Below are 16,490 nucleotides of genomic sequence, written 5' to 3'. Positions count from 1 at the left end.
TCAACGTCCACATTTTAAGGGACATAGAGGCGCTTCAAAGCACACTGAGCACAGGGGCCCGATTCTTTAACGAGAAACGTATGCGCAAACTCTGCTCTAACAGAAAGGCTGCAAATTGATTGGCTATCGCACAGTTTTTAGCCAATAAGCTTGCAGCCTTTCTGTTAGAGCAGAGTTTGCGCATACGTTTTTCATTAGAGAATCGGGCCCCAGTGCACACTGCACGCAGCTAAATTGCGCCCGTGGCTGCTGCTGTTGCTCTCAGGTTTCTCTCTGCCATGACTCATACGATGTGTCATTATTAATTGTTTTCATATCTCGATTCTCGCGTTCGAGATGTATCTTAACAGCACCAGGTAATGCCCCGAAATTCTGGTCGAATTTCATAAATCTCGGGTACTCGAGTACGAGCGATAACAACGGAACATGGCGATGGAAATGTGGAAGTACGTTTTGGCAGTCGTCATCATAAATTCAGGTAACCCCCGAGAGCTCCACGTGTCTTACGCGCCATTCAATTTCAGCGTATCACAATTATCGGAAAATTTTATTTTTCCAGTGACCTCCGAAAGAATAAAGGATATGATATACATGCCTTTGGAGGGTGTAGCTGCGTGTTTCCGAAAGCACAATGGCACACATCAATTCGGATGTTCCTGTAAGAATCGCCACTCGTTCATTGTTGATCCTCAGTCTCTTCTCGACCATTTCAAGTTTACTTCACTGACGTTTGCGACGTTCCGTTTATTTACAGCCAGTAGATCGGGAAGCGTAGGTGTGGTACACTTGGTCGAGGTGGACGACGATATCGCCTGGATAGAAAAAAATTCCACTGCCGGCCCGTACACCGTGGTCCTGCCGTTCGCAATGTTCGACAGAAGCACGCTTGTAAGACTGAAGAATACGAACAACATAAATGGCGTGCTGCTGACGAGGAATGCCAGCCACGAACGTCCGTCGAAGTATTCGCCCGAGGATCAGTGCCCAAATCGATATTCTGGTTACAAGAAGTGCAACGAGACGGAACCATGGAACCCTTTCGGATCTGCGTTGCTCATGGAAGATTGGCCGTTCCCTATGTTCTACACGGAGGTTGGACGAGATTGTATCAGTACGAATTTTGCGTGCTGAAAGTGCGCCTTATGGACCAATGTTAAAAGTATCGTGTTTACAGAATCAGACAATCCTGGAGGCCATAAAGACCTGTTTCTGGGCGCATAACGCGCACGACCTGGAGACGCAGTATCAGAGATCTCTCTGCGCGATAGAAATGAAGTCGTTCATGCACGCCGCCGTTAACTCGGAATCTTGCATAAAGCGTTCGGATTTCATGATGAATTTCAATCCGACGCCGTTTTGTGACCCCCTTGGGGATAGGAACATACACTGGCCCCTGGCGCCTCTCGATGAGAGTAACAATACGGTGATAATGGTAACGGCGCGATTAGACGCGTCGTCGTTATTCGACGGTGTGTCGCCCGGTGCCGGTAATACAATAACAGGACTGGTCACGTTGCTTGCCACCGCGTACTATCTAAATGTCTTAAATGCCACTGTCAACAGTACGTATTGATCTTTCCTCAGTATTGTCTCGAGATGTTCAAATATAAACATAATATAATATATATATATTTATTCTCATTATTATATCCAGATACGAACGTTGTGTTCTCTCTGCTGAATGGAGAGGCGTTTGATTACATAGGATCCAGTCGTATGGTGTACGACTTGAAGCAGAACAATTTTAACGCCCTTGGTGGAGTCAATTTGAAACTCGACGATATCCAGACTGTGATCGAATTTGGCCAGTTGGGCAAGGGAGACATATTTCTTCATAGCAATGGCAACGACGACATAATAAAACGTTTGCAGCGCGCGTTGAATGGTTATAGATGGTTGACTGGTTATAGCGCGTCGGTTATAAATGGTAGCGTTCCACCCACGTCCGTGCAAAGTTTCCTGGAGGCGAAACCGAATCTAACGACCATTGTTATAACCAATCACGAGAGACAGTTTAAGAACCGATATTACAATGGTATCCTGGATGATGCAGAGAGTCTCGGTTTTGATAGGTACATACACGTAATTTGCTCGATTTTAATACATACCTCATGTTTTAGCATTACTTGATTTTGTATTATTGAGATTCTCTTGTGTATCATGTTTTAGAAACGATACTAGCGCGCTTGCATCAGATTTAGCGAAAATTGCTCTTCAGGTTGCTAATGAGCTTTACCGGGAAGTGACGGGCAAGGCGCCGGAGCCCGTCGATCTACCGATATCCATGGAGAAGCTCATCGCGGAAATGCTATACTGCTATTTGGAGAGCGCCAAGTGTACTCTGTTTCGCGCAGCTTCGGCGCCTAATGCCAAATTGGTCGATCAGGTGTTGCCGTTGTACGTCGGGGTGCACAGAGCGCTCAACGTCGCGACGCTTTTGACGGGACAGCTTTTGGCCTACCTGACGGGCGAAAAGCTCTATGATATGAACGAAACAACGTGCCACGAAAATCGGCTTGCTTGGATGGGCGGTCAGAACTTTTCGGGCTTGTGTATCAATTCAACCGTCAATTACAGTACGGCTGTGAGTCCCGCGTTTATTATCGAGGGTAAGTTGTTACGCTATTCGCAATAGATATGGGCACATCCAATTGTTTCTCTTGTTACAGGATACGACATGAAATCGGGTGTCTACTCGACTTGGACAGAATCTATATGGCAAACGTTAAGCGTTAGAATGTTTCTTAAACCAGCGGCAGCGACGGAACGCTTTAGTCTGATTCTGGGTAGTTTGGTCGCCGGTTTCTCGTTTGTGTTAGTATGGCTGGTCAATAATCGAGCCGATGTGTTATTTAACTCGAGGTTTGTATCGTCTTTCTACAAAAAGTAAATTGCACCGCACACATATATACTTATACTAATGACATTTTCAGGAGGACCGCTGATTGCTAGGGATACGCCGCGGACCACATATCAATGACCAGGTTGGATAATCATCGAGAAAATCAAGATGTTCCAGTAACTAGCCTTTAACCGTATGTGTGGTACGCCCTCGGACGATTATTTTATACCCCGAAAAATACCCGGATGTGTCTCGCATTGTTATCTTTATAATTATCTTATTTATCGTCATCGCTCCATCCACAGTGGTTCATTTGAATAAAATCACGGACGCATTTTTGACACTTAATGTAAATGGCAAGGTGAATCTTTCCTTTACTTTCTCTACGATACCTATATTATTAATTATTTATGAAGTTATACGAGAAAAGACATTAGATGACTGAAACGGAAAACTCGATAAGTTTAGTAGCTTTGTGTTGTGTGTGCATGTATATAAATGAATGAATGGGTATTTAAGGTAGTCGTAAGATTTAGGTAGTGTGGTAAGATTTTTAAAATAAAAATTACATAAAAGTGTTAGAACACAGCAACTTTAGCGATTAAAATTGATTATTCGTGTAACGTTAAAAAAATCTAAATATGAATCGAAACAATAGCGGAAAAGTATATCTCTTTCTTCCCCCTTTCTTTCAAGTATAGCTTTTAAGAAATGTTTTTTTTTCCACAAATATTAAATCTCTAGTGCATATTTCCCTAATCATCTTCACTTTATATGCAATGTATCGCTCTTCGTTGGACCAATGGTGTAGAAATATATCGACAGTATTAAAACAAATGGCATCTTACATAATTGCGGTAAAAATAAAAAGGTGATAATGCAAGCGTGATGGCGTTTATTATCGATAAACAACTTATTTAACAGGGCGTTGATGTACATGGGAAAGAAGTATTTAATTTGTATATCTATGCTTTCTTTTTTTTTTTTTTAGTATACATTTAAGTATATGTTTCTCATTTACGACTTGAAATTTGGACAAAGTTAGAAATAGGCCATTCTCGAAAAGAGGTTGATTCGGATTTAAGAAATTTATGCAGAATCTCACTGTTTTCTAGATAACCTAAATAATCAGGATATTTTTAACTAGTTCCAACATCTATAAAATAGACAATTTTTCTTATCACTGCTTTGCTACTGTACATTTGCTATTTGATCAGGCATGCATAGAGTGAAAATGTGCACATGATAAAAAGAAACGACATTTTCATTCTGCATATGTATGTGCCATTGAAATGAAGGCGGGGAGGTACGTCCAGAATATTAGAATATTGTCCAGATGAATTAGGAATACGGAGATTTGATTACAGTAAAAAGCAAGCACGTAATTATGAAATTCTATGAATAACATCACTTTTTTCGATTTTCCTGATACCTGCATGTAACATAATTTCTGCATTACATAAGCTATTTGACCCATTTCTATCTTTATATATCTCTTTCTTTTTAATTTAATTCTCGATAGATAATTTTTTTTCGCATTAACGTTAATTCGACAGACATTTACGTCTTGTATAGTGTCCACATGCACGCGTCGCAATGAAGTTTTACGTCACGGACATCCGTGCAAAGTAAAAAAGCGAGAGTGCCCGGTGAAAAATATGCCAGGTGCATATACGCGTTTTTTTCGGCCTGTCCGCGTGCATATGGATGGAAACGTTCTACGCAACGCACGTCCCGACATACGTTCAACCTCTTCGGTAATCGTTTACGCTTTCTTTTAACTAATTTTCAGTATACAAGGAGTGAAGTAGGAGGCTGGGCACCGCCCACCGAATTATCACAGTCGTCTGGTGCCGCAGCACATACGTATACGTGGTTCAGCCTTACAACCTACCTCTTAATCTAAGCGTTATCTTACGTTCATTTAGTTCTCGGATACAGTATAGCCCCGTACGAGGTAGCTCGTCAAAGCAATAATTACTAGAGGAGTGATTACACTTTTTTTTTATATTAGATTGCGATTGTAAGTTATTGCTTTACTTTTACTACAAACAATCCGTTGAGAATAGCACAGATCTCTCAATGAATGCTTTTTCTTCAAGTCAGGAAACAGTGTTGAGCAACGCAGAGTCATGTTTCTCGTCTTTCCGTTTTATTTTTTAGTGTTCATCGTTGTTGCAGCCGAACGTTATTTACTTTAAACAGACTGATGTCGCGGCACCGTGCACGGGAGCTATACTGTCAGCTGTCTGCAACTGATAATATCGTTTTACTCAAGTTATATCGCATATTCAAATATTCCGCATGATTACGATGTTACAATCGACATTACGATTAGGTGATTGAGCGGAGTATCGGGCGTACAAAAATCTATACGTTTGAGAAACGGGGGGAAAAAAAAGAAATTATATAGAGTTTGTAAGAACAGGTCGAACAAGCTACTAATGGAAGCACTTTGTCAATTGGCTATATACATCGACTCAACGTAAAAATTATAAGTACGGAGGAAATGATATTCGGCTACTTAAGGCAACCACGTCTCGACAGGCTACATTATATGACACATTCCCCTCCTATGATCGAGTGACTAGTGTCAGCTTATCGCTAACTGCGATATCCGTGAGAAAAGTGACAGCGACAATAACGGTGAAAACAAAATAGAAATTAAGAACAAAATGGGAATTCCACGTTCCTGCGACTTCTGTCGATACAGCAAGATTACATCCTCCTATGGAATTAACTTGGAAACAACTAATTTTACGCTACGTTACTTTACGTCAAATCTAACAAGGTAAGACGGTCTTAGCCATTCAAATCTCGATGGACGGATCGCGAGGAAATGATAGCGTCGGAGAAAGCATAAATATACACGCGTATGTGTATTAGGAAGAACGGTATGTACACGAGAATGCATCGGCGAGAACAGCCAGTTCGTGAGTGGATATCGAAAGTTCGCCGGACTCGCGTAGGAGGCTCGAGATGAGCGAGCTTCTGCCCGCCAAAGTAACGCGATAAGAAAAATTTCGACTGGTAAAACGTAATGATCACATGTAGACAGCCAGTGCGTTAAACATTAATATCCCAAAATGTATTATATCGTTATCATTGGATATATCCAATTTCTTTTTTCCAAGAAAAGTATTAGCTTTTCTTAACATACTTGGTAATATTTATTCTCTGCTTTGTCTGTCTCTCTTTCTCTCTGTCTCACTAACAGTTCCGCATGTAATATGTACAGTATCATGTAACACGTGCAGTACACGTTCAAGGGACGACACTTAGAGTTTAAAAATATAATCATCATATATTTAAAGTAGTATCATATCATCATTGTATTGTGGTTGTGTTGCTGCTGCTGCTGCTGTTATATTATTGTTATTACTATTATCATTATTATATATAATTATAGTTATAATTATTATCATTTATCAATAGCGTAATAATTATTATCATTATTAGTTATATTATTAATTATTATTATTATCATGGAGGGACAGCGTTTCGCTATGCCACGACACTGCAGAGCTGAACAAAGACTAAACGCGGAAGTTACCACGCTCTTTAATGGCACGAAAAGTACAATTAATATTGCATGCTATGAACTATAATTCTCAATCTAATTTGGAAATTAATTAATTATCCATATCATCTTTTTACAACTTTCAATTTGCTAACGTTAGCAATTGCCGTTACCATTTCTCATACACTGTCCATATTGGATTGCCTTATATAAGTTGTAAATTGTAAAGCAGGTCAATTTCTCAACCTCAAAAACAGCTCACACGCATTATAATCACAAAACAAAAAATATGCGGATATTTTGTAGTGACACAAAAATGACAATTATTGTGGTAGGAGCAGTACAGGGTATTAGTAGTAATAGGTAGTAGTAATAGTACTAGTAATTTAGTAATAGTAGTAATAGCAGTAGTAGTAGTAATAGTAATAGTAGTAGTAGTAATAATAGTAGTAGTAGCAGTAGCTTTAGCGGTAGCAGGAGCGATAGTGTTAACAGTAATAATATTGATAATGATAGTAGAAATAGTAGTATAGTAATAGTAATAGCGGTAATGGAAGAAATAGCAATAGTAGTAGTGATACTATTACTAGAAGTAGCATAGTAGTAATAATAGTAGGAGTAATAGTAATAATAGTAGTCGTAATGGTAGTTAGTATCTGGGTAACAGTATTAATCGCAACAATAGCAGTAATAACATAGTATTGCCGGCAAAGCTAGCAGAAAAAAAATTTGATTTTGTCCATTTTCTTTTATTATACGCCTAACGCATAATAGTATCAAAGTTATATACGAAAAACTGAGCGACAATTAATGCACCGTGTCAAAAAGAATAAATTTGTATAATTCTTGGATAATGCTTAAGAATGTACATTGAATGGAAAATATGAATAATTTATCATAAAAGCATCTTTCTTTTTGTGGCAAATCTTTGTTCGAGTCAAGTCGTTATAATCACGTTATATATGTATATATAAATATATAAAAAATATATATACATATAAATATATAATGTGATTATACTTAAAACAATATATATCTTTTACATACATTACAAGTGTCATAAATAACAGTATCATCAGGGACGTACGTTTGTTACAAGTGACGTAATTAAACTAACAAAAGATCGTAGTTTCAAAGAAAGCTTAGATTTATCTTCACTTGTGCGCGAATTACTTAAAAATTTGTCGTCGAAAAATAAATAACATTTCCCGTAGCGTAATGCAAACGTATAGGTATATTTTCGTTTGAGTTAGATGTACTTAAGTAAACCGCTCTTTCTAGTACCTATTCAATCTCAGTTCTCGTTTCTGAGTTCGTTAACACGTGGATAATATAGTCGAGATTATAAATCTAATCAGCTGTCGTAAAAAAGCAGATCGGTCGGGTAGCTGACGAAAAATCAAAATATCGAATGATCAGAGAGCGTGATAACCTCTATCCGCATATTCTTAACTTTCACAAGATTAATTACGTATTTGACAGTTAAAGCGATATCTATTCCCGAATACCTTAATACTGTAATGAGCAACTGGATTTGAAGGTACCGTAAAGAGGTTGACGTTTCGGTGATCGACAGAGGTCAGTGAAGATCATCCTCATCGCTATCGTTACCGTCTTTCGATCTAGCGGCACCTCCCTCACCGTCGCTAGAACCCGAGTCACTCGCCGAATCATCGGACTGCCAGCCCGCCTGTTGTTGCTGGGCCGCCTGTTGCTGCGCGGCGTGTTTCGAGGTCTTGTGACGTTTCCCCGCGCGCGACGCCACGTCCGTGCCCGCGCCATCCAGCATGGGCTGCAGGATCCGTCGACGAGCGTTGATAAACCAATTGTTCACTTGCAACAGCGTCAAATTCGTCTGGCTGGCAATTTGACGCTTCTCATCCTCGGTCGGATACGGATGCTGCGACAGATGGGCGTTATATACGAATGAACAAACGTATCGCGAATGATAGTTTTGTCGACATTGTTACTCACTACTAAATGCTGAAAGAGCCACGTTCGCATAATGCCAGTTGCGTGTTTGGGTAAGACACCCCGCTTCTGACGTCCCTTTCTAGCGCTACCGTGATTACTCCTATGATTCCCAGCGTGATTCGAGGCCGCGTTGCTGGCACCCTCCTCCTCGTCTTCGCTCGCCGCGGGAGAAGGCGAGCCTGCAACTGTAATGTCTAAACACGATCGACGTGATCCATTACACTCGTGATCCTCAATGCAATGTAGCATAACGGTGTAATTTGCGCGTTGAGAGATAGCAACGGCAACGAGTCGTTACTATTTCTCAGCGCTGGCGCGCGCACGCGGAAGGAAACACATTATATTCCTAACCGAAATACTTTTGATTGTTAGACCTCCCGATATCCGCGTATTCCGCGTTTTCTCGCTCTCGCAAGGCGAGTAGTCCCCAGTATCCGGCTTCTTCCAGGTATATCCTGTTGGAGATGGTCCGCAGATACTCGCTACTGTCATCTATAAACGGAATTTTAGCAGGAGATCCGTCATGCGCAAAATACAACTGCTGCTCCAGGAGGAGAGGAGCAAGAAGAGTCAGAGTTTCGACGAGAGAGGAGAATATCTCGACCGATCAACCGATCCTGATTCCTGAATGGGTCAACGCAACTTTCGATCGGCGCGAACGATCGAAAAGAATCAACTTGGTGGCGTCGCGCGGTTCAAACTCACCTTGGCCGAGATACATGTCGTTAACCGGGGCGCATGGATGCGCCCCGATCTGCGAGAGAGGCGTACTTCCGTGCACCGTGGACGGTGAGAGCGGATCGTCATGGTCCTGGCTAGTGGATTTGCCCGAGCGTTGGATGGCGGAAGACGGTCGGACCGACGACAGTTGGTCGTGATTAACGCTCTCTTCTCGCGCGTGCAAATTCGCGTCGTCGTTCTCCGCCACGGCGACGTCCCCTCGGCTCACTCTGAATCCGTTAGCTCCCGACTCAACATCATTGCCTGTAGATGACAGCACCTGGCAAATATATGTCTCAACTAGCCGTCAGAGAGCAGGGATGGGAAATTCAGTAATATCTCAAGAGATGTACGCGTACGCTCGTACGCGGTGATATGTACAATATATATTACTGCCTCAATCAAATCGACAGCGATTCACGATCGCCGACGTGCAAACGACGTCGCGGGATTCTTCGCGTACATCCCTTCTACTACGGGGATATCTACGTTGGTAAGGGGATAGAGACCGGGCAGACCGGGGAGCCTAGCTTCATCGCGGCATATCGGGCAAACGTCTAACCTGCAGCGGACTGCTGCCGTTGCTCCCGCTCGACGGGCCCATGTCGTGCCCGTGGTGGCTGTAGTCGCTGCGTAACAGGTTCTCGCTCTGCATCTTGCCCTTCAGACACGTGATGTACCTGTTGCAGAAGTCCTTGCACAGCTCCTGCACCTTCTCCAGCTCCAGAAGGTGGATACGCAGCACCTGTATCGCCTTGATCATCTGCAAGAAACGCGTCCCCGTGGAAACGCCTTTAAACGTTTCGTTCAGCCGATCGTCATCTCTCGCCACCTCTCTCGCTCATTTGTTCCCGATCTCGACTCAGGGCCGGAGCACAATACAAAGGTACAGGCAAATAGGCACAGGGAATAACGCAAGCAATAGATTTTCAACCTATCGGAAGCCGTGTATCAATGCCATAGACGTATATAATAGCATTCTGTTCCTATTCCCTGTACTTTTGTATTGTGTTCCGGCCCTCACAACGGCGCGTGCGGGGAACGAGAGGAAAGGGAGACGAGCGGGAGTTGCGTTTCGGTGAGGTGTTTCGATCTTACCAAACCGTCAATCTCGGGGTCATTGATCAGAAAGGGCTTTCGGTCTCTTTCTTGGTGCTGGACGAAAGCCTGTATATCCATGTTGAAGCTTTCGGACGTGGAGTTGTCCGAGCTCTGGGTCGCCTGTTCGCATCTTTCGAAGAGTAACGCCAGTAGCGGGAAGAGCGGATGTTTGTACACGGCCCTCTTGTCGGCCTCGAACTGGGCCTGATCCTGATGAGTCGTATAGTCGGCGACCCCACTCGCAGGGTCCTGGTCGTATCCGGGGGTCACCATCGCTAGCGCAACGGCGGTATTACCCTCTTGCATCCTGCCACAGACAACATCGCGGAATCGTCATACCCTACGGTCCCTTTAATCGATCCCTAGATCGATCGCACCTTAAAACGGAGCCCTCTTACCTATCATTCCCCCTTGGCGATCCTCATTTTCGTCTGGATCCTCCGCGACTCGTTCCCTCTGCGCCTCGGGTCCGACCACTCGTTTAACCCGCTGGTCAAATCCCGTTTAACCGGAGGATGCTTTGGGAAGAGGCAAAATCGCGATAAGACTGACTTCGTTTACGACGCTCCGTTAATTCCTAATTACGGTCGCCAAAAACGGTCGCTCCGCGAAATTCGAAAGGCATAAGGCGAGAGAACGCGCGAGAAAGTGAAAAATCGATAAAGAGAAAAAAAAGAGAAAAAGAGAGGAGAGAAAGAAAAACGTCGCGTCCCGCCGCGCCGCGCGAACAATCGAACGATGCGGCACCGCATTTAAATGTCATCATTAGACAGCATCGGCGCCATCGGCGCCCAGGGCTCCCATCGATTTCGGAACGGCGTGTGTCTTTCCCGACGCGGGTTAAATAGCGCCAGCGAAAGAAAAAAAAAAGACGAAAAGGACAGTTCGGAGAAACGCGCGCGGGTGAGAAATCCCGTCGGGAGCTCCAGCCAGCTTCCGCAAAACTGGCGGCTGGCGGCGAGCGGCGAGGTACAAGGGGCAAAGTCGCGGCCACGAGGTCGTCTTACGTAAGGGAGAATGTTTTTTTTTTCTCTCTCTCTCCCCGAGCGAGATCACCGCGCGCCTCCGCACTCGTCCCGTCTCGAGAGATTCCGAGAGAGGCGGCCGTCGGAGCCAGGAGCGAATCTCATCGCGGAGAGACGACGGGACGGAGGGTCCGCGATTTCCCCTCGGCACGTGGGTCCGCCGCTCCGAAAACGGCAGAGGCACCGGCCACTGTTTACTGCCCGTCGATCATCGGCCGAGCCTAACCTGCGCGACTCGCGCGACGAGAGGGCTCGTCGCCGCGCAGAGATACGGCCGCAGTTAAAACACGCCCTGCGAACGTTACACTTTACAAACGGGAGGCGGACCGCGCCTCCTCCTCCTCCACCTCCACCACCACCTCCTTCCCCTCTTCCACCTCGCGCTTCTTTTCCCGGCCTGTCATTGCTCGTTCGATAAAGTCGAAGGGTGATCGCCGCCGCGCGCCCTCGGAGAAGGCCGTGTCGCGATTAGGGACGAGACACGCGGCGACAGCGTCGTCGTCGCGTTCTCTTTTCTCTCTCTCTCTTTTTCTTTCTTTCTCGCTTTCTCGGGCCTGTCTCGCCCCTCGAAAGATCGTAGTGATCGCACGAGCGACCGAAATATTATGAGTCTGTTTTCTATTGCTGAACTGGCTGCCACTAGTTCAGTGTTCTTTTTTTACTCCACATTCAGGCAATAGAAAACAGACCCTATTATATCAGCTGATCGTCTCGCAACGGTATCGAAATGCGCTGTTCCATCTCGCGTCTCCGGGCGCCTCCAAACTCGCAAAGTATTCCGGGATCAGCGTCGTCTCGTAGATGACGCTTGTTTACGTCGAACGCTTTTCTCCCCCACCCTCCCGCCCCGAGAAACGAAGCTGCGCGCTTCCGCGAAGGATCCGCGAGGCGGCCCACCTTTTTCGTACAAAAATGTCGGACGGCGAGCGAGCCGAAGGCCGATTATCGGCGATTGTCGGAATCCACTGTCGGATTCGGAGCGCGTTCTCGCCGGGAGGAATCTGATCATGATTTTCAGCTCCTCGGCTCCGCGTGTTGCGTCGCGCAACGTGAAATCTGACGACCGAGAATCCCGCGTCCGCGTATCTTCCGCGCGAAACGAAAAACACGCGGGCGACATTCGCGACGACGCTAATCCGCGAGGACGCGCGATCGAGAGCTCGAAGGACGAGGATAAAGATCGCGACGACGATGTTGTCGACGTCGCCCGCGCGAGTCCACGAGAACGCCGATTCTCGCGACGCGGCTCGCGACGAGCCGATCTCGTCCCGTCGAGAAAAATGGGCGTTTACGGCCGCCGCTTTGGAAACGGACTCTGGCCGAACCTAACCTCGCTGCCGCCGCCGCCGTCGTATGGAAGACGCGGCAACGAACGTCGAGCGAACGAATCGACGACCGTCCTGACCGCTGCCGATCGCGAGAACACGCAGATCGATTCGGTCCTTACCGTGAGACTCTCGTAGCGTCGATCCACCTAGAAGCGGCGCGCTGCACCTCCGCGCGCGGCCCTCGCTCGTTTTGTTTTTCACGCGACTACGCGGCGCGATCGAACCGTCATAGTCGTCGCGAGGCCCGACAGGCCACGACAAGCATCGACGGGGCAGGGGAGGAGCCCCGTGTTTCGCTCCGTGCACGTGCCCGGGGGAGAAGAATGCACGTACGCACGCACGCACGCACGCACTTGATCGCTCGCGATCCCGGAGAGAGATCGACCGAAAAAATCGCCAGTGTCCGACGTGCACCGGTGTCCGTCCTGCGCGCGTAGCGCCGGTGACTCACGACTCACGCCGCTGATCGCGAGTACCGTTCGCCGCACGTTCACGTAGACGATAAATCCCGGTAGCCGGACATTTTTTCGCACAAACGCCACTCCGTTCACCCCGTCCACTCCTTTCCACTGGCTCCCGTCTTTTGTGACGTCACCGATTCAATACTTTTCGCGAAGGTTTCTCGCCGCGGCGGCGCCGTCGAGGTATCCCGACTGCCCGTCGGATGGCGCCACGTAATCCGTTTTTTTTTAATACTTGTTTGCACTTTTTTACACCGTTATGCCAGAGAGAAGAATGAGAGACGACACGGCCCGGTTTTAAGCCCCTTGCACAATAGGAGATAGCGATAGCGATAGCGACAGCGACGTTGCCGACAAAGGTATAGCTTTGTCGGCAACCTTGTCGCTGTCGCTATCGCTATCGCTTACGCCTATTGTGCAAGGGGCTTTAGGTGATCCGCGAACGCGATACGCCCTCTGGGAACGATGTAAAACGTGCACATGAACTACGTAGCCAATGTCCACGTTTGGGCCACGGGGTAACACATACGTGCACGATTTAGGTTGCGTTCCGTGCTAATGTCGGTAACGCAAAGTTATTGATTTTTCGTTATGTGAGCGAGCGAGAAGGTATAAGAGCGAGCGAGACAGTAATTGGAGTGAGCGAGATGAGAATAATACATGCAGAAGGCTCGGGGGTGGGGATCTGATCGAGGATCGAGCATCGAGTCTTTTCCTTGCGCGCCGTTGTTCTTATGGGAGCAAATACTTTATCGAATGGAAATTCTTGTTTTGTTCCTCGTAGCTTTCCACTGCAGCTCATTTTGCATCTGATCCATCCGATTTACCCACTTCAATAGTACAATCGTCAATGAAGCTTATATTACACAACCTGTAACAAACATTATATCAAAATATCAAAATAATCTCTTTTATTCCCTTGAATAAAATATATTTTTATTTATAGTAATTGCTGAAAGAAAGTCATCAAATTAAGAAAAGAATTAAGAAAATGTATTATTAATTTTTTAATTTCCAAATTTGATCTTCTCAAAAACTTTATACAAAATTTTTTAATATACATTATTTATTATATATTATTATATATTATTTTATATACACTTTTGCAACTACTTTTCGACTGTATTTGCAATTGATTATTTATTTAAAAACACATACAATTAAGAAAAAAAGAATCTATAAAATGAGCAGCAGTGTTATGATATACAACGTAAAATACATACGAAGACCAACTTGTAGACCGACGAAGACCGTTCTGCAGAAATTGTAAAATACAGTTGAAAAAGTAATCCTATGTAGGGCGGCAGTGTGGTCTAGTGGTAGAGCGCCAGACTCGTAATCTGAGGAACCAGGTTCGAGTCCACTAGAGCCATGGAAAGTTTTTTCCGAAAGCTGCGCCCCCTCCGTGCAAGATTATAGGCCCCTTGTGCGGAGCAAACTGGGCTCCGTCTTTCGGAAGAGACGTTAAACCGTTGGTCCAAAAATTTCATTCAAGGCATATTTTCTATGCAACTGCAATTTTCTACGTCCGACCTCGGTGTCCATTTCTTGGAGCACATTAAATTGTCCCTCCGTGCAGCCACCGCTGCCGCTGGCAGCCTCGGTGTCCGACTCCTCGACTGGTCTCTAGTCTAATAGTTAAATCATATGTCTATCTTTGTCTAATGTAAAGGATAAACAAAGACATTTATATGATTTAACTATTAGTTAGTTTACCAAAAGGTTGGAACAACCGGCCCATAATGTATTATATATAGGTATAATAAATATATTATTAATATGATTTAGAGACCAGTCGAGGAGTCGGACACCGAGGCTGCCAGCGGCAGCGGTGGCTGCACGGAGGGACAAATTAATGTGCTCCAAGAAATGGACACCGAGGTCGGACGTAGAAAATTGCAGTTTGCATAGAAAATATGCCTTGAATGAAATTTTTGGACCAACGGTTTAACGTCTCTTCCGAAAGACGGAGCCCAGTTTGCTCCGCACAAGGGGCCTATAATCTTGCACGGAGGGGGCGCAGCTTTCGGAAAAAACTTTCCATGGCTCTAGTGGACTCGAACCTGGTTCCTCAGATTACGAGTCTGGCGCTCTACCACTAGACCACACTGCCGCCCTACATAGGATTACTTTTTCAACTGTATTTTACAATTTCTGCAGAACGGTCTTCGTCGGTCTACAAGTTGGTCTTCGTATGTATTTTACGTTGTATATCATAACACTGCTGCTCATTTTATAGATTCTTTTTTTCTTAATTGTATGTGTTTTTAAATAAATAATCAATTGCAAATACAGTCGAAAAGTAGTTGCAAAAGTGTATATAAAATAATATATAATAATATATAATAAATAATGTATATTAAAAAATTTTGTATAAAGTTTTTGAGAAGATCAAATTTGGAAATTAAAAAATTAATAATACATTTTCTTAATTCTTTTCTTAATTTGATGACTTTCTTTCAGCAATTACTATAAATAAAAATATATTTTATTCAAGGGAATAAAAGAGATTATTTTGATATTTTGATATAATGTTTGTTACAGGTTGTGTAATATAAGCTTCATTGACGATTGTACTATTGAAGTGGGTAAATCGGATGGATCAGATGCAAAATGAGCTGCAGTGGAAAGCTACGAGGAACAAAACAAGAATTTCCATTCGATAAAGTATTTGCTCCCATAAGAACAACGGCGCGCAAGGAAAAGACTCGATGCTCGATCCTCGATCAGATCCCCACCCCCGAGCCTTCTGCATGTATTATTCTCATCTCGCTCACTCCAATTACTGTCTCGCTCGCTCTTATACCTTCTCGCTCGCTCACATAACGAAAAATCAATAACTTTGCGTTACCGACATTAGCACGGAACGCAACCTAAATCGTGCACGTATGTGTTACCCCGTGGCCCAAACGTGGACATTGGCTACGTAGTTCATGTGCACGTTTTACATCGTTCCCAGAGGGCGTATCGCGTTCGCGGATCATCTAAAACCGGGCCGTGTCGTCTCTCATTCTTCTCTCTGGTTTTGCACGTCTCTGCACTTTCGACTTTTCGATTCCCTTCTAATTTTAAATTGTCATCATCGGATCAATACCTTTTTGCGACTATACGTTTACATGGCGGCTTGTAATCCGGTTTAAACTTATTTCGCCTGAGACTCGGCTCTAAATTTTTACAATTAAGTTTTTTTAACAACTTGTGTATCGATCGATGACGCGGGAGAAAATAAATTTAAATTTCTTTCGTCGCTAATGAATAATCTTCCAATCGCCCCCAGGTTTCGCCACGCGACCGCAGATGTCGCTACTTTGACTATCGAGGCGGCGTGTCGCGCTTCCGATAACGATTGATCGCGCTCGGCCCCGCGTTTCAAACTGGCTCTCTGATTCCGACCGGCGATTAGCTAAGAGCCTCCGCACAAGACTCTCGTATGATAGCGTAGCGTAACGTAACGTAGATCAACGCACAAGAAACGTATCGACTACGGCGTTATACGTCAATACGTTTCTTGTGCGTTGA

General features: G+C 44.7%; 2 protein-coding genes across 5 annotated transcripts; one reads left to right on the top strand and one right to left on the bottom strand.

Moving 5' to 3' along the window:
• Positions 1-207: 207 nt before the first annotated feature.
• Nct (Nicastrin) lies at positions 208-3,507 on the top strand. The gene is made up of 8 exons (XM_071698988.1): positions 208-478; positions 560-658; positions 755-1,092; positions 1,175-1,562; positions 1,655-2,072; positions 2,170-2,609; positions 2,670-2,862; positions 2,934-3,507. Exons 1-8 carry the CDS (start codon positions 427-429, stop codon positions 2,950-2,952), a joined length of 1,947 nt encoding a protein of 648 aa, XP_071555089.1. The 5' UTR covers positions 208-426; the 3' UTR covers positions 2,953-3,507.
• Positions 3,508-3,720: 213 nt separating this feature from the next.
• On the bottom strand, positions 3,721-13,218 carry LOC139768621 (homeobox protein PKNOX2). 4 transcript variants are annotated; one of them, XM_071698989.1, is made up of 8 exons: positions 12,630-13,218; positions 10,556-10,675; positions 10,155-10,464; positions 9,619-9,819; positions 9,042-9,336; positions 8,688-8,828; positions 8,337-8,530; positions 3,721-8,262 (listed from the first exon to the last, which is right to left on the bottom strand). In XM_071698989.1, exons 3-8 carry the CDS (start codon positions 10,461-10,463, stop codon positions 7,942-7,944), a joined length of 1,461 nt encoding a protein of 486 aa, XP_071555090.1. In that variant the 5' UTR covers position 10,464; positions 10,556-10,675; positions 12,630-13,218; the 3' UTR covers positions 3,721-7,941. The 4 variants fall into 4 exon arrangements, with proteins under 4 accessions (XP_071555090.1, XP_071555091.1, XP_071555092.1 ...); XM_071698990.1 differs by lacking the exon at positions 12,630-13,218 and adding an exon at positions 11,409-11,978; XM_071698991.1 differs by lacking the exon at positions 12,630-13,218 and adding an exon at positions 11,165-11,399.
• Positions 13,219-16,490: the final 3,272 nt, after the last annotated feature.

This window comes from Temnothorax nylanderi, unplaced genomic scaffold, assembly GCF_030848795.1.
Source record: "Temnothorax nylanderi isolate EJ_2023f unplaced genomic scaffold, tnyl_v1.0 TNYL_tig0017_pilon, whole genome shotgun sequence".
Classification (NCBI taxonomy): Eukaryota; Metazoa; Arthropoda; class Insecta; order Hymenoptera; family Formicidae; genus Temnothorax; species Temnothorax nylanderi.
This window is presented reverse-complemented; position numbering and strand designations above follow the sequence as displayed.

Bases quoted from the DNA above. Each gene is read 5' to 3' on its own strand.
- LOC139768621 (XM_071698989.1), bottom strand. From the start codon at position 10,463: ATGCAAGAGGGTAATACCGCCGTTGCGCTAGCGATGGTGACCCCCGGA. The intron at 9,337-9,618 runs GTTAGACGTTTG...TATATTTGCCAG, and splicing joins ACGGCAGCAGTCCGCTGCAG to GTGCTGTCATCTACAGGCAA. The intron at 8,531-8,687 runs GTTAGGAATATA...GATCGTGTTTAG, and splicing joins TAACAATCAAAAGTATTTCG to ACATTACAGTTGCAGGCTCG.
- Nct (XM_071698988.1), top strand. From the start codon at position 427: ATGGCGATGGAAATGTGGAAGTACGTTTTGGCAGTCGTCATCATAAAT. The intron at 479-559 runs GTAACCCCCGAG...TTATTTTTCCAG, and splicing joins AGTCGTCATCATAAATTCAG to TGACCTCCGAAAGAATAAAG. The intron at 1,093-1,174 runs GTTGGACGAGAT...TCGTGTTTACAG, and splicing joins TCCCTATGTTCTACACGGAG to AATCAGACAATCCTGGAGGC.